This window comes from Mytilus galloprovincialis, chromosome 5, assembly GCF_965363235.1.
Source record: "Mytilus galloprovincialis chromosome 5, xbMytGall1.hap1.1, whole genome shotgun sequence".
Taxonomy (NCBI): domain Eukaryota; kingdom Metazoa; phylum Mollusca; class Bivalvia; order Mytilida; family Mytilidae; genus Mytilus; species Mytilus galloprovincialis.
This window is the reverse complement of record NC_134842.1, coordinates 14226924-14251189: the sequence shown is the minus strand read 5'-3', so window position 1 is coordinate 14251189 and position 24266 is coordinate 14226924. Positions and strand designations below refer to the sequence as shown.

Genomic DNA, 24266 nt, shown 5'->3' with positions numbered 1-24266 from the left:
AAATGATTGTTGTATGACGTCAAAAGTTCAACCGGCCCAGATTATCATGTCAAGAAAAACAAATTATATTTATAGCGATAAGGTGTATAATTTACCAGCTGACCCGAGGATCAGTGTCGCTTGAACTATTGACGTCATACAACAATCACTTTTCAATTGTGGCGTCTAACATTTTGTATTATGACTTCGAAATTTTACGGGAACCTGTGTGATGTCCAGTTATGGCAGACAAATAGCGATAAGGTGTATACACCTTATCGCTAATCCCGGCTGACCCGTCCGCTTGAACTTTTGACGCATACAACAATCACTTTTCCATTATGGCATCAGATATTTTGTTTTATAACATCAAGTTTTTACAGGAACCTGTGAGATATGATCAGATATCCAGTAATGGGGGACAAATAGCGATAAGGTGTATTGGAAAAGGTAAATTCTGAGAACTGGTCATTATCCTAACAAAGAAAAATTATTGTCTTGGCAAATCAGATGTGTAGCATTAATCAGAAAAGTGGCACAGGTAAACAAATAAATTGTCTCAATCTGTTGACATTAAAGTGCTAATTTTGAAGTATGCATGAAATTATGACAGTTACGCTAAAATCGGCTGACAACAACTAAAACTTACTGATTCTGTATTGCTTGGACTTGGAGATCTTTGGACGGTTACCAAGGCCATATCTTATCCGACTGAATATTCAAATACAAAATAAGAAATAGCTACATTTCAAATGAAAGACAATAACAAAACAACAAAAACATTCTCATTCTCTTCCTTCTTTGGGTTCGATTTCCGTCACATGCGTATTTTGCCGGAAGTTTCAAATATGGAAAATAAAACGTCTGTATGATTCAGACACACACTTCCTCTTAGCAACGTTGATGGTGGTTTGGAAACATTTTTTTTAATGTTCTTATTTTGATTTTTCAAAGAAGATTTAGTCTTGGTATGATATTTCTCTTATGTTATATACAAAACCTTTTTTAAGAATGCATAAACACATTTCTGCACATTCTCCTTCTTTCTTTTCTTCGTATAAGCTTCCTATTATAAGGAACACCCCTTAACGGGTAATATTAAAATATCAAAATATTTAAAAAGGGGGAAGAAACAAGGATAAAATATATTACAATAAGGTAAAATCCAGAGGTGGTGCACTATACATAGACAGTGAATTGCATAAAAAACAAAATCATATCATATAAAATATAAAATTATTTACATAAAAATGATAAACCGATCTACAGAAGTCATTTAAATCAAACAATTAGTCAATCATTTTACCAGTAAATAGGTTCTTATAGTTTTATAACAACACTGAATATTTGTTATAAAATATAGTGAAATAACTATATATACTATAACATTAGTTTATAATATTTAGTCTTTTATTTGAATTTTCCATTGTCTATATTTCAGTATCTGTATCTTAATGATAACTGTCATTCGTCTAGCTTTTTCAGTAGAGATATCCTCTTGTAATGAAGCTTGAAACAGAAGTGTCTTGAAAGCGATTCCAGTTTAAGAATTAACTCTTCTTTGAATCCAAGTTGTTTCGTATATTTTGTACAATCCAATACCAGTTGTGTAACTGCTAGTTTATTGTTAAATAGCAGCTCCCAAGTTCCAGGGGGAGAGTTTTCAGTCACAAGTTGTTTAATGGGAGTGAAGTATTCTTTTCTCTCATTGCATAGAACTGGACACTGTGTAAGAATATGCAGTATATCCTCTATTTCCCTGTGGCATAGCAGGCAGATGGGGTCAATTGTATATTGGCTGAACTTGTGCTTGTCGGCTTGCACCATGTAAGTCCCTGTGAGCATCCTTACTTTAGTTGAGGCTTTTCGAATTTCTAACAGATTCTGCTCTACTGAGTCCCATACTGGATGAGTTGAGTCTGCATTGCCAAAGTTGAGGTTTAGAAATTTTAAAGAGGACATTTGTTGAGCTTCCTCTTTGAGTTTGAGGGTCCAGAGGGATGTGATTTCTGTTTTTACTAGTTTCTTCCAGGATAGTTTTGATGGAATTGAGATGTTTTTGTCAAAGATATCTGGTAGATTATTTTTTGCTAATAATAATGCAGTTTGGAAGAAGAAGCTGTTGTTGTTGTCAAAGTTCACTGCTATTTGTCTGTTGATGATTTCTTTTATTTTATTGTTGGAGCAGGTTGTAAGAGAATGTAAGAATGTCAATTTTCTCTTGTGAATTTCTGCTTCTACCGGGAGAACTCCGAGAAGTAAGTATACCGCAGGTTTTGCTGTTCTTGTGGCAAGAGTTTGTATTGCACGCAGTGTACCAATATGGAACCTAGAGGAAAATATATTTGGTTACAATGTTTTTGTTGTAGTTTACAGCACCTGCTATCATGAAGATACTGAATTCTGGGCATATATGCCCGTTCTAGACTTTAACCTTGCGCTCACCCTTAATTTAAAAAGATGGATAAGCCACCTATAGAAAAAAGTCAATTTGGCACCTGGTCAAATGGCATATATATATCCTTCCGTAGTCTAATATGAGGCAGGCATAACCTGTGAATGGGGACGAAGTCTGTATGTATTTTTTTTTTACCTCAAACATGTTAATAAAGAAAACGGAAATACCGTAACGTTCCTGATTTCGGTTCTGTGGTTAGGGATTTAACTGTGACGTTGTTTAAGTTATGACGTCATATTCAATGTAAACAAAAGAAACGCTTCCATCAGGTAACGTTTTTTTTCAAATCAAACAATTATTAAAAATGAAATTGTATTGAGTTCCAATCTTATATTTTACTAGACTGATACATATAATTTTCTTTTCAAAGTCTCATGCAAACAAGACAGATGTTTGCGCAAATGCGGGGAAAACCGGAACAGGAACTAGATCTGAAAAAAAAAGTTAACGATTTTGAGTTCATTAGTAGAATGAAAAATTCTGGAAATTTTCCCCGATTTTTTTTTATTATTATTGATTTTTCTACTGTAATTGGGGACTTCGTCCCCATATAATCGGTGACAGTCATCTTGTTGTTTAGTTGGAATTTGTTATTGTACTAATCACACAGAAAAACTAAGCATTGACATCACTACGCTACCACCAGCGTACAAAATTAGTGCAGAATTAGTTTGTTCTACTCTTCTATATAAAAAAACATTTCTAAAGATATGTTTTCATTGTTATTCTCAATTATTGCTCAAAAATGCCAATTTACTAATGGCCCTTTCAAACCTGACTTCCAAATGCCTAAAAACATTTCAGAACTTCAGAAAATCACTCTTCCGGCTTTGTGTACATTCCATTCATCGTTTGTTATCAATCTTGTGGTAGACAAAATAGGTCAAGCAAATCGTATTTTAAGAATTTCAAAATGACAAGCACCTTACATCTGAGGACATTTTCCTGTGAAAAAAGACCCATCCAAAATGAAAGGGAAACTTTGGAAAAAAACAATGTTCATGCCTTAATTTTTGTTCAGAAATATAAAGTATGATAATAAAAAAATTGTAAGGGTTCTGCAGAACCCAGTGTCTAAAAAATTTCAAAAACTTTAACCACAGAGTGAATATTTGTGGACTCCACCACCAACGACGCTGATGGATTGTAGGATGACTATGTCTCGCTTTTTTGACTAGTCAAAGGCTCGACAAAAACAATACACATATATATATACATATATTTTTCATAAAAAAATTGATTCAATATAAAAATATCAATATTCTGACCATCATGACTCTAGGTAAATATACATTTAAAATTCCAATGATGTTGAATTTCATGGCTTAATATGTGGCTTCCTATTGAATAAACTCCCAATTCATTGCAAACTATTTCAAAGCAATATCACATAAACAAATAATATAATTGCCTTAGTCTAAAAAAATCACCTAATTGACACTAGAGCAATTTGATTGGGTAGAAAGATTTAATGCATCACATGGTTTTGACGCCATTGGAATTTGAATGTAAACAAATGGGGTCAGCAGCTTTAGTATGGAACAACACTGTACTGTGATTGAGTGACTGAGAAACAAGTATAATGAGTAAACTTGCTTGATAATACATGGTTATTAATAAAAACAAAGCTATTTCTACAGAAAAAAATGTCCTTAGATGAACGACTTACCACCATTTCAGGATAGTCAGATCGACACTTACACTTTTGTCGCTATTTGTCTACCATTTTTGATCATCACAGTTCTAACTTGTAAAAATTTGATGTCATAAGGGATGATATCTGGCACCACAAAGGAAAATTGACTGTTGTAAGAATAAGAATTATATTAGAATAAATCCAACAATTGTTACTAAATAAAAAAAAATAACCTATACATGTAAATAGTTTAAACATGTTTAATAAGATTTTTTTTTAATTTCTTGTCCCTTCATAGTCTTATTGACGCTTCTTGTCACTAAATTATTCTTCTGGTTGCTTCTTGACACTTCTTGTCGCTAATTAGTGAGACCCACCTATAAATAACAAAATGATAGACAGAAAACTATACAAACATTAAAGCAAGCATAGTATCTTTGTGTTCTTTATTGCAGATATTGCAAAAGTCATGTGATATCTGTATTGAGTTTTGTCAACCAGCCTCTGAATTCAACCGTTTATTTTCTTTTTTGGCGGTGTTGTAACTTATCCAACATGATCAACTTTTTTATGATTCTTTTATACAGTCTACAGAGAGACAACAAATCCAAGTCGGCTTAAAATCCTAGCTTAGGGTTCTTTTTCGTGATCAGGATTGTGCAATGGTCCAAATCGAGTTAGTTGGCAGGCGTGCTCCATTTAACAGCCTTTAATCAACAAACTGAAGAAAATTGTTAAATCTTACCATAAGGATGAACCACAAGTATTAGAAAGGGAACTTTAAATGCAATTTTTAAACAAAGTGTAAATTTATTGGGTTTTTTTTAATTTATACATGTATATATATCACTGTTTCTTTTAGGCTGAGCAATCATGGCTGATGTTCTTACTTCCAAGCCAGGCTCTGGTCGTGAAGGAAGTCCAACCAAAAGAGTAACCATGACAACACCACAGAGTCCAGGTAGACTGTCTATAACTCCAGGAAGTGGAAAACAGACACAAACTGGCTCTGATTATATGAAACCAGTTGTAAGGAGTGCTGTCAGGAGATGGAAGAGGCTTCATGAGCAAAACATGATGGAGAAATTAGTAGGAATGAGAAATGAAAAGAAAAACAACACCAGAAGTTCAAGAGATGATGCTAGAAAAATGGCAAGGAAAATTCCAACAGAAATCTTAGCTAAACAGTGGTTAAATGACAATGAAGCTACATTAGAGGTCAGATCATACCTTGTTGACAAAGTTCTCCCAACATTGATTTTAGGTGTAGAAAAACTTTTGACTGAAGCAGACAAGAAAGGATTAACAGAAGAAAATGAAGAAGATCCTGATTTTAATCCAATTAATTTTCTGGCACAGTATTTACTAAGAAACAATCCAAAGTACAGTAACTTTTCAGAGGCATCTCCCTATGTTAGAGGACTAAGAGAAGTGGCTGATGGACTTAGAAAACAACTGTTCAACATTGAAGACAATAGGTATATTGTACATAAATATTGATTGATTGTTGGTATTTAAAGTCACTTTTAGCATTTTTGGCTTTATATCATGGATGCCAGTTTTTATTGGTTGAGGTCTGGAGGAAGTCTGTCAGTATCTGGTTGGAATCAGGATAACTCAGCAATTCTAGTCAATTAATAGCACTGTCATATAGGATTTGGAACACACAGTATTGACAGCTGGCTGATGTTCACTAGTTTATTTTAAACATATTTTATTGTAAAAAAATAACGACAGACACAAGTTTTGTCAACTTAAAACATATTCTCCATTTCAAATGATAAATACAAGAACAAAATAAAATAAATGTAAATAACATCATATACAATATTGATAGGGAGATATGAAATGAACAAGAATTGAAACGACTTAGATTTATAGATGTCAGGTTAATTTAGTGATCACTGTAGATGTAATATAAAAAAGAAGATGTGGTATGATTGCCAATGAGACAACTATCCACAATAGACCAAAATGACACATACATTAACAACTACAGGTCACCGTACGGCCATCAACAATGAGCAAAGCCCATACCGCATAGTCAGCTAATATAGGCCCCAATAAGACAATGTAAAACAATTCAAACAAGAAGAAAAACTAACGGCCTTATTTATGAAAAAAAATGAAAGAAAAACAAATATGTAACACATAAACAAACGACAACCACTGAATTACAGGCTCCTGACTTGGGACAGGCACATACATAAATAATGTGGCAGGGTTAGCCTGTATAAATTTTTCTCCCTGTCTTTTTTTATGTTTAGCAAAGAACCTCTAGGTTAATACTTCTATTTCATATAAAGGACATAGATTATCATTCACATTAGTGCATAGAGTTTTGTTTAATTTCTTTCTTTATCTTGTACAACCTATAGATTAGCCAGAATTAAAACAGAGGCAAAGAGAAGAAGAGAAGAGAGGGAGAAATTAGAACAAATCAAACAGAAGGAGAGAGAAAGAAGAGAAAATTGCTTCATGGATCAGTTTAGAGAATGGAATTCTCATCCTGAAGGAAAAGTCGAGCTTTCATTGGTATTTTACATTATAAAATTTATTAAAACAGAAAGCAATAGAAGGTTGAATTATTAATTACATCTATAAATGTCCAGTGGAAAATATTAAATGCCTTTTCAGTATACAATGTAATAAAAAGTTGATAATATATAAATATACCTGCCTTAGAAATACATGTACAAACACACCAAGTTTTTTTTTTTTTAAGAGGCTCACACAGCATACACACATTTTTATGTGATATGTTTTAAATGTTTTAACCTATTTTATTACATGTAGTACATTACTTGTCATATATGGTAACACAATTGACATATCTACTTTTATTCTTCTGTTATAACGCATCCTTTTTGTAATACATATGCTGTAGAAAATACGCTGTTTTTCTTTTTAAAACTGATACACAATGCTTTAGATAACAGATAACATAGCACTTTTATTTATTTTTAACAGGTACAGAATGCTTTAAGATCGTTTTCTGAAATAGCAGAAGCAACCTTCCCTGAAGAGTTGAGAGATGCTGCTAAACTAAGTCGTAGTCTGGAGGCAACTGACGAAAGTGGGAAATGTCTTACTGTTAAAGATTTTGCCAAAGTATTGAACTTATTTTGTTATTGATAAAAAGTGCATTTGTGCCAAAGAAATATATTTAACTATATATTCTTTAAAATCAGTACATGTAGCATGCATAGTTTACAAGCAGATCAAAATGGAATTTTTGAGTTCTGATCTCCTGAAAATGTTTTATTTAATCTTGAATCAAAGATAATCATTTGTTGTGTTAGTTCTCAGTCTCAAAATGCTATACATAGGAATGCTAATCCAACCCTGGGGGACTTTTTAAACTATTGCATACAGTTATAATATATATTTCAAAAGAAAGAAAACATGTAAACCTAATATCTTGTATACATATCTATGCCTCATGTTTTTTTGCATGTGTTCATTGTCCTTGACCTCATTTTCATATGGTAAAGTGATTGCATGAAAAAAATTGTAGTTTTTTATCTTACAACTTTTTCAGTCATTGTTAGTAATAAGACACTTATTTTGAATGTAGAAGTATTGCAAGTATATATACATGTATGTCAGACAAGGTTCGCTTGGCCTTGACTATATTTTTAGAATCTGTGAACTAGATTTATTTTTCATGATTATATCTATTTCTCAAATACTACACTAAATTGGTGTATTCAATGATTCAATGATTGTTAGGTGTGCATGTCAATCTGGAAGCATGGGTTCATCATGGATCTTTGAAAGTGATAGTTTATGTGATACTTGTAGTAAAACCTTGACATTAACTACTTTCAATATAAAATTCAATCATAATCAGTATAGCAGTCAAAGCATTTAGATGTGTACTTTTGTATGGTAATTTAGCCAGAAATAGTATAAACAAGTATTATTTCAGTTTAATGTATTGATAATGTTTTTTCAATATAATCTAAAAATTAGAAATATGAGAAACTTTGCTGTACGGTGACATGATGTTGTTTTTTGTGTTCAGGTACATTTTCACACACACATTTGCATCTTAAATGAATTTAATTATTTTGAATTTTCTATTTTCAGTATCTTAGTGGTTATGTTGAAGATTTAACCAGGGACTTATTTGATGAATTTATGAAACATTTAGCAAAGTGTGCTATATCCTATAGAGCAGCTACCCAAGAAGAAAACAGGAGAATAGCTCTGTCAAATCTATTCATTTCATGTGATCACAGTGGTGTAAGTCTAATTTTGTAACAACCTCTATCATAACAAGAATGAGTCCCTAATACACGGACACCCCATCCGCACTATCATTTTCTATGTTCAGGGGACGATGAAAATGGGGTAATAAACTCTAATTTGACATTAAAATTAGAAAGATCATATCAAAGGGAACATGTATAGTATGTTTCAAGTTGATTGGATTTCACTTTCATCAAAAACTACTTTGACCAAAAACTTTAACCTAAAGCACGACAGACAGACAAATGAACAGACGAGAAAAGATAATGCCCATAAATTGGGCATAAAATGGTTTTTATTAAATGAAACAATTCAGTTAAGAAAACTAAACCCCTCTTACAGAAGAAGATATAGACTGTTTTTAATTTCTCATATTACTGTAAAGCGGGTATTATCTCCGGGTGTAAATTTTCGCCTATTTTCGCAGATAGAACAAAATTGCCAAATTAAAATTCCGCCAATTTAAAAGTGCACGTGCAAAGGTATTGATAAATGTTTTAAATTCCCCAAAAAATTAACTGCCAAAATATTTTGTATACCTTATTAAATGAAAATCACGAAATTTTACCTCTGCAAAAATAACCCGCTATACAGTATTAATGATACAATGCCATTGTGCACCTTCTTTTTTTTTTTTTTTTCTGTTTTAATTTGGAGGTTTCCCTATTTGTAAATCATAGAATTTGAATTTGTTTTATTTAGAGGTTGTGAGTATCAATTTGTCAGCTTTGCTTTCAGTTCTTCTAGTATTTTTAAGAGTTTCTGTCCTTTATAACTTAGGCAGGAGCTAATAGAGGTGTTAACATTTAATTTTTACCATATATGTTTGTTATAGGACTTGTTAAAAAATATGATGTGGTATGATTGCCAATGAGACAACTACCCACAAGAGACCAAATGACACAGAAATTAACAACTATAGATCACTGTACGTCCTTCAACAATGAGCAAAGCCCATACCACATATAAGTCAGCTATAGAAGACTGTTTTGTCAAGAGATAATATTTCTCATACATTGGATGTACATCAACTTACTTTCACTTTCTTTTTTAAGTTTCACATATATTAATATAATATTTTACAGATTGGATTGTTGGACAGACACAGGATTTTGAGTTTGTTTGAGAATTTCTGGGATACAGTCAAAGATAATATAAAGATGCACATGAGAAATCCTAGGAGATGTAAGAACATGTTTACTTATTTAAAACCAACATTATATAAATCAACAATTTTCGCTGTTGTCTGCTCTATGGTCGGGTTGTTGTCGCTTTGACACATTCCCCATTTCCTTTCTCAATTTTAATTGCAATTCTTGAAAATAATTTAGTGTCTTGATTATTACAGTCATCATTTATCTATTTCTGTATATGATTTAAATAAAACTTAGTTTTTGAAAAAGAGCACAATTAGAAACAATGGCAAATCCGGTTGTTCCATTCTATTTCAAAACATTTAAGGATAACAACATTATTATCTTTTTTGCAAATTTTCTGTAAATGTTATGTTGGGCAATAAAATAAAATTTAAAAGTTGAAATGTGCATTTAATAGGGAAAAACACGTTAGAGGCCTACAGTACTCAGCTAATTGCAAACATATAAAAGTTTATTTCATTATTTTACAGGGCCTGTGGTTGAAGTAGATGAAGTTGAGGACACTTACAATGATGATGAGGACATTAAACCTGTAGAGGAGACTGAACAGAAATCTGAGATGCCTGCACCCTCAAAAGAGACAACAACAGTATCAGAGTCACCAGAAGGTATGTCATATTGAATTGGGAGTATATAACTTATATTTAACATTAATAATTCTCTTGGTAAAAATCATTATAACAGAAATTTTCTTCATGATATTTTCACTACACAATCTTCTACAGTAATTGTCTTTTTAAAAGTAAAGATTCAGTGAACACTTTGTTTCTCAGTGAACCTTTATTTAAGCTGCCAAAAAGTACAAAACAAGTCTTAAGAACTCCAAAACAATGACTGAGGCATAATAGAAACTACCATAAATAAATTAAAATCCAACAACTGTTGTGCAATTTACCAAGAAAGGAATCTAAAAATAAAGTGCCTTTTACAGTTTAGAATTTTACTTTGACCAGCTCCAAGGAAAACATATGCCTAGACATTATGATGATTTTGATTATTTCCCTGTACCTCAGAATTCACACACATTTAAATGTATGTTTATAAGCACTGTGATATGAAGATTCCACACATTCTATACGCTAAAAACTCATTTAAAGATTTTGATTTAATTATCAGTTTATTTCTTTTTGTAATTTTGTTGGCATGAAGTTTATATTTTCTTTATTTTTATTCCTCACTTATTTTTGCATGTTGTTTATTTTGTTTTTGTTATTTATTATCTTCATCAGTTAAAACTGAACAAAAACCACAAACTCCACCTCCTCAACAGCAAGAAGAACAAACTCCTCCCAAACAGGAGGAAGAAAAACCATCAACACCTCCACCTCAAGAAAAAGAGAAGACTGAAGAAACACTTAAACCTGAAGAAAGTCAGAGGGATGAAACTAAGCCAACGAAAGAAGAAGTAAAACAAGAAGAAACTAAACCATCTGATGCCTCTACAGAGGAAACAAAACCCACAGAGGAGGCTCAACCTACTGATACTGAACCATCAAAGCCTACTCTAGAGGTTAAAGTTGAAGAATCAAAACCTACAGAAGAGGTTAAAGTTGAAGCATCTAAACCTACTGAAGAAGTTAAAGTTGAAGCATCAAAACCTACGGAAGAGGTTAAAACAGAAGAACAAGCACCTGCTGATCCTAAGACTGAGACTGAGAAATCTGAAGTCAAACCAACACAGGAACAGGAAGTTGTTAAAGAAGAACCTAAAACTGAAGAGACCAAAGAGAAAGAGCCTGAAAAGTCTGAAACTGAAGGACAAAATGCAAAAACAGAGCAGACAACAGAAGAGGTTAAGTCTGAGGACAAAAAAGTGGAGGAAACAAGTGAAAAAGTTCCAGAGGAAAAGAAGGAGGAAGCAGACAACGGTACTGATGTTAAAGAGGTGTCTAATGTAGAACAAACTGAGGAGGTTAAACCTTCATCTGAAGGTAATGAGTAGAAAGCCCCATAGAAATTACTCTTTTCAAATGATTGTTTGGATTTATGCTTACAGAAAATGCACATTTTGATCAAAGTAATAAACCTGTTCAAATTGAAGAAACAATTGTCAAAGTAAAAGACTTGAACTGCAGGATTAATTCTCCTGAAAACACTTTGCATGAGTTCATTTTACTGTTTGTTTTTGTTTTGATTTGATTAATTTTTGCATGAAGTTTTGTCGTATTTTAAGTTGAAAATATCCTAATTATAAGTTATCAATGTATAATATATTGTATATATAAGTGGAGTGCTATTTTATCAAGTTGCAATATTGCTGCATAACTTTTCAATTTTAAAGTTCCACCTATATATAAAGTTCAATACATATTATTAACTTGATGTGTTGATTATTATTTGTATAGATATCAGTGTGAGTAGAGAACAGTCTAAGGAATCCATCCACTCAGAGACAACAAATCAATTAGGAAGTGTTAAGTTTGCTGAAGGAACCACTTTTGATAGGGAGAGAACTGGTAGGTATTATTTTATATATTATAGTCATAAATAAACTATAGCCATGGGAGATAACTGGTAGATGATATACTCTACAGTAGAACCACCTTTGATAGGGGTAGAACTGGTAGCTATTATACTCTATACAGTAGAACCACATTTAATAGGGGTAGAACTGGTAGCTACTATACTCTATACAGTAGAACCACATTTAATAGGGGTAGAACTGATAGCTATTATACTCTACAGTATTGAATTAAAGTCCAATAGACAACTTTCGAGTTCAATGCATTCCGTGAAAACTTTGGTTTTAGTGAATATCATTTGTGTGTTGAGGGGCTTAGTTTTAGTCACTTCCGTTCCAATGTTGAACGAGTGGTTGAAAAACTGTGATGCTACATTGCCCAAATTATTTGGCAAATTGAATTCTCCTAATTGACAATCAGCACTGCTGTCATTAGGGAATTGTCATTAAGTACATACAGAACAAACATTTTTTCTAGTTTATCCTGCACAATGAAGATCACTAAGACACTTGATGCATGTTAATAGTGCAGGGATACAATCGATCCCCTCGATCTGGTAAATGACATAATAAAAGCGTGCATAATTGACAAGTTTTATCCAGGGACGGACACTATTAGTCTACATTATTCCCTATAGCAAACAGAGACAACCGATAGGTATAATACACTATTGTCCTTCCTATTGGCTATATCTCACTGCTCTGGTGTCACAGCTTTGAAACATGATCAGAACTTACCAGCTTATAGAAGACCTTATCCCACTTTCTCTTTTTAAGCGTAAAACTGCCTATAGAGGGAAGAATGAAAAAGACCAGAAATAGGAAAAAGTCCAGTTATCAATGCAACAATATTTTTTGGGGGTTTTCAGGAATTATTAAGGGCGGAATTTCTTCAGTGTATTTATAAATAACACTTGTTTAGACTACTAAATGACTTATGGTTTTGATGGACATACTTAACCATCTTGGAATAGAAGTTAAGATAGTATTTGAAACTAAAATATAAATATTCACCTCAGTTAACACAGGTGTTTTTATATGGTTACTTGATACATTATTTATGTTTAATTTTGTGTTTTAATTTTCCAGTAATGACAGCACGCAGTCAACAATCAGGAACCTCAGCCTTTGATGAGAATGTCTTGAATGTATCACAGTTTGTACAGCTGACAGAAACATTCCTCAATAAAGATGAAAAACCAAAACAAGAGGCCTTCGTTATGTTGGCTAAGTTTATCAAAGAAGGATATGAAGAGACAGAAGAAGAAAAGATGGACCGACTTATTAAGGTGCCATAATAATTCAAACTGTTGTAAAATAACAGAACATAATTTTCTTGTAGGATAATGTCAGATTTTGTTGTTATTCTGTATTATTGATTAAAGTTTTCTTATTATCTAAATCCACTCAGTAAATTTCCCAATCCTATTCTTTATTTGCAAGACAAAGTTTTTTAGTTTTTTAGAAAACTCTTTTTACATTTTGATTGAATAAAACAAATGATTGCACTGGGCAAGTTTTTATTTGAATTTATTAGTTTTTGGCATTGATTTTGTCTTTTGCCTGATCAATCTTTCAAAACATTCAAAGAAAACTTGGAGTAACCTGAATATGTTGACTGTGTACATGAAACCTATCCATGTAAGGAATCATTACTGCAAGTAGTAACTTTATGTAAAATATGAGTATATTTCTTCCTATTTGCTGACAATATGTCTGGACATTTTATTTTTAGGCTCGTAAAGAGGCATTGTCATCACAAAGAAAACATATGATGGATCAGCTGTTTGAGAAATGGGATAATGATGGGTCAGGCTTCTTGGATCTAGAGGATGTAGAGGGCATTATGGTTAGATATAAAGATGGACAAGAGAATGAGGCCATTAATAAGGGTTAGTATTTTATTAAAAATGGGATGTTAAGCTCCCATGAGGCAAGTTTTCATGAGTATTTGTAATTGTGATATAAAGATAAAAGAAAATGCACATTCAATTCTTGAGTTTCTTACACCAAGAATGAATTGATGTTTTAGGATATGTCTCAGAATAAAACAAGAAAAAATACATGCACACACAACACACATATGTATCAAATAATCAAAAACATGTCTCAGGTATGAATTTCTTTCCTTTTGTCAATAAATGAATAATATGTATAAGTTCTGTTTATTTTAGCCGTAGTGCCAGAAACTAAAGAACTTAATCAATCAAATTCATGTAAGAGTTGTGTAAAAATGTTGTTATTTAGAAACTACATGTAGAAAGGAATGGGTTTATAGTTAGAATTCACATAAAGCTTGGGATCAATAGATATTAGTTTATTCTTTACTCCAAGGACTAAAGGAATGTAATTATATAGCTGCAATAACCACTAAACATAATAACTTCATATGTGGACTGCAGCATGACACAGAGGGTTATAAAAATGTGAGCACTTTTTTTAGGATCTGTAAGACACAGATTTCATGATTGTTGATACTTTGAATTTTTCAATGAACTTAAATTTGTCATCAAACATTCCTCTATAACAACTCCTTCGTAGTTGGCATGGATTATTTGTTTCAGAATTGATTGTTTACCGACAATTGTTTTACTTAACCTATAGTTGTTAATGTCTGTATCATTTTTGGTCTCTTGTGGACAGTTGTCTCATTGGCAATCATACCACATCTTCTTTTTTATATTTACACAGTTCTTAATGATTATTTAGGACTTGAACAAGTTAGAATTAGTTTGGAGAAAAAAGCGTTTAGGTTATTTGCTTTGGTGATTGTCTGCTATGATAAAAATAAACATAAATATAATTCATTAAATATTATCATGAAGTACAATATATGTGTTAGCTACTGAATAGAACTTGTCAGTCTGAAGGAAAATAATTTCTTTACAAAACAAATCTTTGTATTGAACTATATTTTATATTATGCATAAGCATGACATGATATCTTCTTTTTTCTTTTATATGTTACTTGTAATGCTATCTCTGTATTTAAATGTTATGTTTTTTTCTTCTTTCCTCCTGTTTGTACAAGAATTTAAAAAATATATATATATATAAGGTAGATGTATGTTTAATAGCATCCAACACATTTTTATACAAAAAAGAGTACAAAAGGTATTTTTTTTCAATATTTTTTTTTAAAAGTGGTGGCTGAGTCAACTAAGGTAGTAAATTGTGTTATATATTGTTAAAATGTAAATTTAATCAAAATGAGTATTAAGAAGTAGGTACAATTTGCCCTCAATATATATATCTAGATGTAAATATTATGTTATAGAAGTTTAACTGAAACTTCAAGTCAAATTACCAATAATATTTAGAAATCACCTGTTCTTACAGAAGACAAAAATATAATGAGACTCATTCACGACAGAATAAACAATATGGGAAATCTATTCTTCAAGGTAGAAATACATTGTATACCTATAAAAATTGAAGTAGTCTCCAGTATTTTTTATAGTCTATCCTTTGTTTTAGAAAATAAACTGTTTCTCTGACTTGCTCAATACTCTTCAGCTTTGTACTTGTTTGGCTTTATAACTATTTTGATCTGAGCATCACTGATGAGTCTTATGTAGACGAAACGCGTGTCTGGCGTATTAAAATTATAATCCTGGTACCTTTGATAACTATTTACACCACTGGGTCGATGCCACTGCTGGTGGACGTTTCGTCCCCGATGGTATCACCAGCCCAGTAGTCAGCACTTTGGTGTTGACATGAATATCAATTATATGGTCATTTTTATAAATTTCCTGTTACAAAACTTTGAATTTTTCAAAAACCTAAGGATTTTCTTATTCCAGGAATAGATTACCTTAGCTGAATTTGGCACAACTTTTTGGAATTTTTGGGTCCTCAATGCTCTTCAACTTTGTACATGTTTTGCTTTATAACTATTTTGATCTGCACGTTACTGATGAGTCATATGTAGACGAAACGCACGTCTGGCGTATTAAAAATATAATCCTGGTACCTTTGATAACTATTGCTGCTATTTTGTAGTCCATGTATTGTCAATATTATTCACAACAAGCTCTCTTTTGACTTTACAGCTAATGAGTCATATGTAGACGAAACGCACGTCTGGCGTATTAAAAATATAATCCTGGTACCTTTGATAATTATTGCTGCTATTTTGTAGTCCATGTATTGTCAATATTATTCACAACAAGCTCTCTTTTGACTTTACAGCTAAAACTAGGTTGAAGAAGACTACTAAATATGCACAAGACAACAGACTCAGTAAGAGAGAATTTAGAACATTTGTCCAGGCTGTTACAGATGAAATCTCTGGTGCTGATTCATTTGATTACTATATAGATTTCTTAACCAATAGTGTGGAGGTAAGAGTTATGTGCCCTTATATAAGATTTTAGAAAGGGTTTATATGGGAGGTGAAATCTCTGGTGCTGATCCATTTGATTATTATATAGATTTCCTAACCAATAGTGTGGAGGTAAGAGTTATGTGCCCTTATATAAGATTTTAGAAAGGGTTTATATGGGAGATGAAATCTCTGGTACTGATCCATTTGATTACTATATAGATTTCTTAACCAATAGTGTGGAGGTACAAGTTGAAATAAGAGTTATAAAACTTTATCAAACTATTATTTTGTTTGAAAAAAAATTGAGACTAGGAGGAATATAAGAACTTTCAGTTTTGCATCATTTTCATATAATGATTTGTTTGTTTTCTCACATACCGGTATTCATCATTTTCCTGAAATTGCAATAATTAATCTCACATTTTTCCAATTTTTCAAAAATTGCAATAATAATTTTAAACAAAGACAATTATTTCTGGATTTTCATAGCAAAATTGTGGGAAATGGAGTTGATAATACTTTTGACGTTAAGAAACATATTGTGACCCTTGGTGCTCAGGCAAATTGAGAGGACAAATAGATAATGATACAATATGAGCATGAAAACCAAATTAAACCTTCAAGTATAAAAATTAATTATATTTTATCTTTTACCTTTTAATCTTACAGAGAACCTATGCTGAAAGAATAAGAGGAGAGGCAAGAAAGAAATGGTTACAACAGGTTGTCAGTGCTGCAGAGACAAGTGGAGCCAGTATGGAACCAGTTTACAAGAGTGTCTTCCAGGCTTTATATAAGGTATGCATGAAATAATGAAATCACTGTAACATTATTTTCTATTTCCATTGTTGACAAAGACGTGTTCAATCAAGTACTCCCTGTACTATAAGAGCATATTAATTTTGAAATGATAATGTTTGCAAAGTTAAACTATGAAATATTTCAAATATTTTGAATAATCAACGAGATATGAATTTTCCACAAACACAAAAAAAATCATTCTATGACATCATTATTACATTAATTTTTATCATGGTTACTTTCACCCAAGTCTCATGGTATACAGAATATGGAAATGGGATAGTGCTAGCAGGACATAATGTCTGATGGACACACACTCTTGTTACCAACTTATAATATTGATTCAAATTCCGTATCTCTCCTTAATGTATATGTAATTTTCTTATTGTATTATAAAACTATTTCTAATTTTCAGGACTCTGAAGCCCATGGAAATGGTAAGAAGATAAGTTCTAATATTGCTATGTTAGAACGTAATCGTTTTGATCAGGAACGAGGTGAAGTTTGTCTTCGATATGTGGCTGCCACCATTGACGATGCTGACTTCCTGCTCGGTAAAATACTCTACAAAGACATGAAAGGAATTAGGTAAAATAAAATATTTAACATGGCTAGATTGTTTTACTTATTATATAAGTAACACAAAGATCTTCTATTTCTATATTTTTTAAATCATTTCAAGATATTTTTACATTTTTCACTGTTAGGCTTACTTTTGTGCAATAAAAAAAAATCAAGTTTACCTTGGTATCTGAAAACAGTCTAACATAACTTTCTGTAGTCTTTTTCTTGATATTGTTTTATGAACTCAAATTCAACTAAACCCACTTTAATTGAATTTAACCAAACTTTACAAATACTTTTTTAAAACGAATACTTTTGTTGTAATTTTCGACTATCACCTATTGTTATGATTTTTTGTTTCTAACAGAAGTTCAAGTTTAATTCTTCTTTTGCGTTTATCATTCTGGAGATAATTGTAAGCAATCAGGTTTATTTGTATTAAAACTTTATTATATATATATTTGATAAATGAAAAAGATTTCTTTCATTCTTACAAATTTTTAAAAGGGAGATAATTTATTTACAGTTTTGCATCTGTTGAACGAGGTCAACCAATACATGTACCCAGAGTGGCAAATCATGGTAATGTACAGTTCTGGAATCCATACAGACTACCAGAGGTAAATACATCTTCTTTTTTTACATTATAGAGAACAAAAGAGTATCTAGGAAATGGTGATTTCCTTGTTCAATATTTGTGTATTACTTAGAAGATGGTTCATCATGTATGTTAAGCAATCAACCATTATTTGTATTTTTAATATTGTTTATTACTCTGAAAATGATTGATATTAAGTTTATGTTTAGCAAGCAACAATAATTCAGTCATTCAATAATTATGCAGCTCAGCTACTGCATGTTTTAATGTACAGAAAGTGTTAAAGACATGAAAGGAATTAAGTAAAAATTAAAATGTACATTTTGAGTAATTATATATATTTTTTTACCTTTCTAATAATATTTTTGTTGTTGTTTGCTGAATCTTGTATTTGTCTTTATATTGAAACAACTAAACTATATTTTATATTTTATAGGACCGTGAGGGATCCTTCATTGTAGTACCACTAAAGGACAAGAGAAAGAGAGTGTTTGGATTGATTGGAGTAGACACACTAAACGACAGACATTCTAAGACTATCTTTATCACTCATGAAATACAGTACTTCCAGGTAATGTAAATAAGTCATTGCAGTGTTTTTCATGACAAATATATATTGGACTAAATTAAAAGCTTCAATGCTATGACAAAATTATAATTTCAAACTTCAATAATGCAAAAGACGACATTACTAAAGGACATTTATATATATGTTGTTTTTTCGGACAACATGTAAAAAAATAATTCTGCCTGATATTAAATTTTTTCCTCTGCACAGGTAGACAAGCATATATGAATGATATTTTAGAATGTAGAAATCTGTGAAACTAATACAATGATGTGATTATCTAGTAGATTATAAAAAATTGGCCTTCATGATTAAGCTTACAATTCTGAAAGTGCAATGAAGCACCAATTTATAATTGAGTTTACAATTTGTTGTTGTAGGGTGTTGCTAAGGCCTTTAGTATAGCATACCACCACATTGACATGAGAAAGAAACTCTTACGTATCACAGAAAGTGCTGTATCGTGGATCCACCGTAGAAATCCACATGTTCATGAGATATCCACATACATGGTTGAACCAGATGGTAAAGAGAAGCAGGACTATGTTCTCAGAAAGATGATGAACACTGATGCTAAAGGCAATGTTCAGAACTTAATTAATCCACCCAGACTGGAAAGGAAGGATAATCTCTTTAGGTGCGTTTTGGTTTAAATTTCTGTCGTTAAAAGAAGTGCTCTTCTTTTGGTTTTGTTAAGAAACAAATTATTATAGATATAACAAACACAATAAGTTTGGGACTATTTCTTACTATGGTGACTAAATATTGTATATAAAAGTGCATTAGGAATACTGACAAATCAATGGATTCTGTTTTTGTGTAGATATACATAATATTTTCTTGTTTTATATAATGAATAATTAAGATGAAATATTTAACAAACAATGTATCAAATAAACACCACTTATCAACCATTTAAATTACATAATAATTATTTGAAAATTGTATTACCTCGGTGTCTAGCTGCTGCTAGTTTTAAATAAAATGTTATCTATTACTGTTGACAGAAATTACCCAAAATGTATTCCACAGAATATTTTACTGTAATACAGTATTACCTAATAAAGGTAATGCACTAGTTTCATTCCATGTACAACCAATAATTTCCCAAATTTGAATAAAGCAAATTCTAGTAGTTAAATTGACATTTATGAATTCAACAATCACTTTTGGTAATATGTACACTGGAAGGTGTCAGTAAAACCCAAAGTTTTTACATGGTTGAAATTTTTATTTAATGGAAAAAATAGCAGATACTGATTTTCCTGTTTATTTGACATTTTTAATTCAAAACAAAAAGACTGGATTTTAACTCCAATATGATAAGCATGCTCTTCAAATTAATTATAATACCATATTTTTTATTGTAGGGATTACTTGTTCAAGACAGTAGACACATCAGAGAGTATATCAGCTGATGCTTATGGAGAAAGACACTTGGCTTTCCCTCTCCGTGATGATAATGGTAAAGCTATAGCCGTAGTAGACATCAGTATAGGAGAGACAAAGATATTACCAACACACGAAAACAAAGAAGTTCAAAGAATGTTACGTCTTCTTCAGCAAGCTCATAAGGAGATTACAAGAGAGTTTGCTGGTGATGATAAAAATATAGTGCTAGGTAGGTCACATTATTAGAGCCCAGTTCAGTGCTGTAAAACGGTTGATTTATTTTTTTGTTACAAGAGTTTGTGAAATGACATAAAAAAATATTTTGAATGGAAAATATGTATAATTGAACATAAAGCAGAATCCATTGATCAGACACCCTTCATATACAATGTAAAGTCACCATAGTAAGGAACCGATTCAAAATGATTTTAGCACATATGTTTCATTACAAATATTGCTAAAATGTTGTTAGGATGCATTTTAAGGAAGAAATATTTTATGATCCCATATAATCTACAGCTTAAGCTTTCTATATGATGGGTTTATATCATTCACTGTTCAGCAATTGGAGAAAGTCTTTTCAAATAGCTTGGCCACAGGAAACATAAAAGATAAAATTTTACAAAGGTTTATTTCTTCTGTATTGCAGAAGCAGAAAGAGATGATGAGAACCGAATGGATATAATGTTTGACAGACTTATGTTGATGGAACTTCGTGAAAACGTTTCTAAGATTGATGCTAAAGCCTTCGCTGAACTGAGAAGTTATAATGACCCACCAAAGATTGTAGTCAAAATAGTGAAGGCTGTTAGTGCAATATTCTTCCTTGAAAAAGTACAGAATGGTGAACTGGATGACTGGACAAATCTCAGAACAGTAAGTCAGATTTTAATTTATCATGTACACAACAAACTGTGCATTAGATGTTTAGGTGGAATCCTCACATGATATAATCCAAATAATAAAGGGAGCAGCTGCTTTGAAAGTTGGGGTACATGAATTAATTTCAAGTTTTTACTTTATTCCGACAGTAAAAAACATATTTTAGACCAACATTCTAGAAAAAAACCATCATATTATAGTGAATAGTCAATGTTCTTTTATTGTATGAATGCCTTTTGATTCTAGTCTTATATCTTAAACTGTTTTACCTTTACAGTACATGAACAATGACCTGTTACAAAAGATAGCACAATATGATCCTACAGCTGCTGAAGATCATCAACTTATACCTCCAGAGAAGATAGAAGTTCATCTCAAAGGTAATCAATCTTTATTTTTCTGTTGACAATAAACAGATGAGAAATATGTTTTGACGATTGTGGATAGCAACAATTCTAAACAGTGAGACAAGGCAAGACACATGAACATGTGACACAAACTTGACCAGATGCACAAACAATAAACAGCATGTCCTTTACATGGTTCAGTCTATGTTGCAGAGCCTTTTTATGCCCCACCTAAGATAGTAGAGGGGCAATAAGTTTTCTGGTCCTTTCGTCCTTTCTGTCCATTGTCTATCTGTCCTGCTTTAGGTATTTTGTCAAGTTAGTTTTTGATGAAGTTGAAGGCCAATCAACTTGAAACTTAGAACAGGTGTTCCCCATGATATGATTTTTCTACTTTTATGCCAAATTAAAGTTTTGACCCCAATTTCATGGTCCACTAAACATAGAAAATGATAGTGCAAAGTTAGGTTAAAGTTTTTAGTTAAAGTTTTTGGTCAAGGTAGTTTTTGATGAAGTTGAAGTCCAATCCACTTGAAACTTAGTAAACATGTGCCCTATGATATTCTCTTTTCAATTTAAATGCCAAATTAAAGTTTTTATCCCCATTTCATGGTCCACTGAACATGGAAAATGATAGTGTGAGTGGGGCATCCATGTACTATGGACACATTCTTGATTATATTAATTAAAGCTTATTATGCAGTATGCTGCACACAGCCTGGTAATTTGAGCATTTGTAAAAATTCATTAACATCATTTTCTAATGTGTTTTTTTTCCATTTCAGATGTTCCCCATGGAGAGGTGTCAAAGTTTGGATCAGTACCTGCACAACACATGTATAACTGGGTGTTTGTGTGTATCTCACTCATAGAACATACACTCAAAATGAGGGAAAATGATAACAGTAGTGTTCTTAAATAAAAATCATTAGTTGGATTTAATAAACAAGTAACTTGAGAATGAATTATCTCCCTGGAAAGAAATCATACAAGGGAGATTATTTGAATATCCATACAATATGTTTAAAGTTATGCAAAACACAGAGTACCTTCATTCACATGACTTTATCAAATTTTATGTTATTGCATAAGAAAAACAAGAAAGGGTGTTCTTTATTTTTTTTAAACAAATAATCGTTCATATTTTATGTTTGTATTAAGGTATCAGATCTTTGGTCATGATATTAAATACATATTATTTCATCTGCTGGAAACACAATGTAGATTTTCTACATCGATATGAAAGTTAAGAGTTATTTTATATTTTGTTATATATTTTTTTTTTACGTTAAAGTGATATTCATTGGAATATATGTTATAAACAAATTTGAATACATACTGCCATAATTATAATGGACAGGGTTTGTTGATAGAGTGATAGACTAAGACTGTAGTAATTTATTTGTCATATGACTCCTTGTGTTTATTCTATGACATTATCTGTGATATTTTATATGTGATTTCAGTTGTACATTGTTTTTTTTTACTTTTATTTTTTACTTTTGTATGTTACACAAACAGCATTTCACCTGTAATTGATTTTTTACTGTTGGCAAAAATTATTCATTTATCAGATTTTATCCAAGAAAATTTGGTATACTTAATGTTCTATTTAGCAATTTAAAATGTCTGGATAGTTTTCACTTGTTATAACATGAAAAAAGTTTTAATTTCTATAGTTATGCACATCATATGGCCAAAATTTACTCCAGCATTCCAACCATTATGAGAGAATAATACAGCTGCCATATTCCTTAACAATGTTGGAAGAAGAATTGAATGCCTTAAATAGTATGCCAAATATAATTCATTATATATGTTTATTGTTGAATGTTGAAGTATCAGATTTTATTAAATATAAAAAAAAAAAACATGCTGTTCTGTTTTATATTCTACAGGTTGAATTTATTTGCCTTGCCAATTGTACCTTATAACTTGTTAACAATTGGTTTATTACTATGGTATACAAGACCATCATCATGATGATTTGATAAATAAGAATTCAACATGTATCAGGAGTGATAAAGTTAATTTTTAATTGAAGGATAATGACAATAATTCATGAAAACAGACACTGATCATTTTTCTGCATATATTCATGCCTTCATAATATATGTTCAAAAGTAAAGAATTACCTTTCCTGAGAAAGTAATATGCAGATTTAAGACATTTGACATTAAGGACAAAACGTATTACACTCTACACAAGGTTGTTGAGCTAACATGCCAAATATCAACTTTCCAAAGACATGCTGAAAAGTTTCTTGGCTAAACCAGGTAGAATCAAATGACATTCAGTTTATATATACCTACTGTGGCCTATTAAATGAAGGAATTTCAACATTGGTAGTTGATTGATTTCCCTTAATGAAGAGAAATTATTTATTCAAGTATGTTAAAGGCTCTCAAATGATTTAAAAGATGTCTTCTTGGATAAAAAAAAAAAAAATTTTGTTCAACTGGTATGACTTTGAATTATTAATTAAAAAAATTATCTATCTAGAAATAGATAGATGTTTTTATCTCAAGAGAATGTTATGAAGGGAATGTGGATTGAGATAACAGAAAAGAGAATGATTTAAGAAATGTACAAACATTGGTTTAAAAATAAAGAATACTGAGATACAGACCATCCCTCCACCCCTACACTTAGCAGTTTAGATAAGCATGTTTCCCCTTTCAAAAGATGATAAAATATCCCAGTTGTAGGTCTTTGCAGACACCTTGATATTGGGCCATATATTCCCCCACACTGAAAAGGGCTATCTTTTCTTGATGAGGTCATATTTAAATAAAGCAAACATTAGAGGTATGATTCAGAGAATATTTTCCAGAAACAA

General features: G+C 31.4%; 2 protein-coding genes across 5 annotated transcripts in view; one reads left to right on the top strand and one right to left on the bottom strand.

Moving 5' to 3' along the window:
• Nucleotides 1–812, bottom strand: part of LOC143075217 (uncharacterized) — a 51873-nt gene extending 51061 nt beyond the window's left edge. For 2 of the 3 annotated variants that reach the window (XM_076250563.1, XM_076250566.1), the window contains exon 1: nucleotides 629–812. In XM_076250563.1, the coding sequence (XP_076106678.1) occupies nucleotides 629–679 (51 nt within the window). In that variant the 5' untranslated portion in view covers nucleotides 680–812. The remainder of the gene's footprint in view (nucleotides 1–628) is intronic. The other variant, XM_076250565.1, reaches the window with a different exon arrangement.
• LOC143075218 (EF-hand calcium-binding domain-containing protein 5-like) lies at nucleotides 794–23298 on the top strand. 2 transcript variants are annotated; one of them, XM_076250568.1, is made up of 21 exons: nucleotides 794–947; nucleotides 4936–5551; nucleotides 6452–6608; nucleotides 7044–7184; nucleotides 8166–8321; nucleotides 9413–9512; nucleotides 9955–10092; nucleotides 10714–11415; nucleotides 11830–11940; nucleotides 13035–13234; nucleotides 13681–13837; nucleotides 16140–16291; nucleotides 16945–17073; nucleotides 17492–17664; nucleotides 18167–18260; nucleotides 18675–18809; nucleotides 19187–19443; nucleotides 20177–20427; nucleotides 20848–21074; nucleotides 21358–21460; nucleotides 22213–23298. In XM_076250568.1, exons 2-21 carry the CDS (start codon nucleotides 4947–4949, stop codon nucleotides 22347–22349), a joined length of 4125 nt encoding a protein of 1374 aa, XP_076106683.1. In that variant the 5' UTR covers nucleotides 794–947; nucleotides 4936–4946; the 3' UTR covers nucleotides 22350–23298. The 2 variants fall into 2 exon arrangements, with proteins under 2 accessions (XP_076106683.1, XP_076106684.1); XM_076250569.1 differs by lacking the exon at nucleotides 10714–11415.
• Nucleotides 23299–24266: the final 968 nt, after the last annotated feature.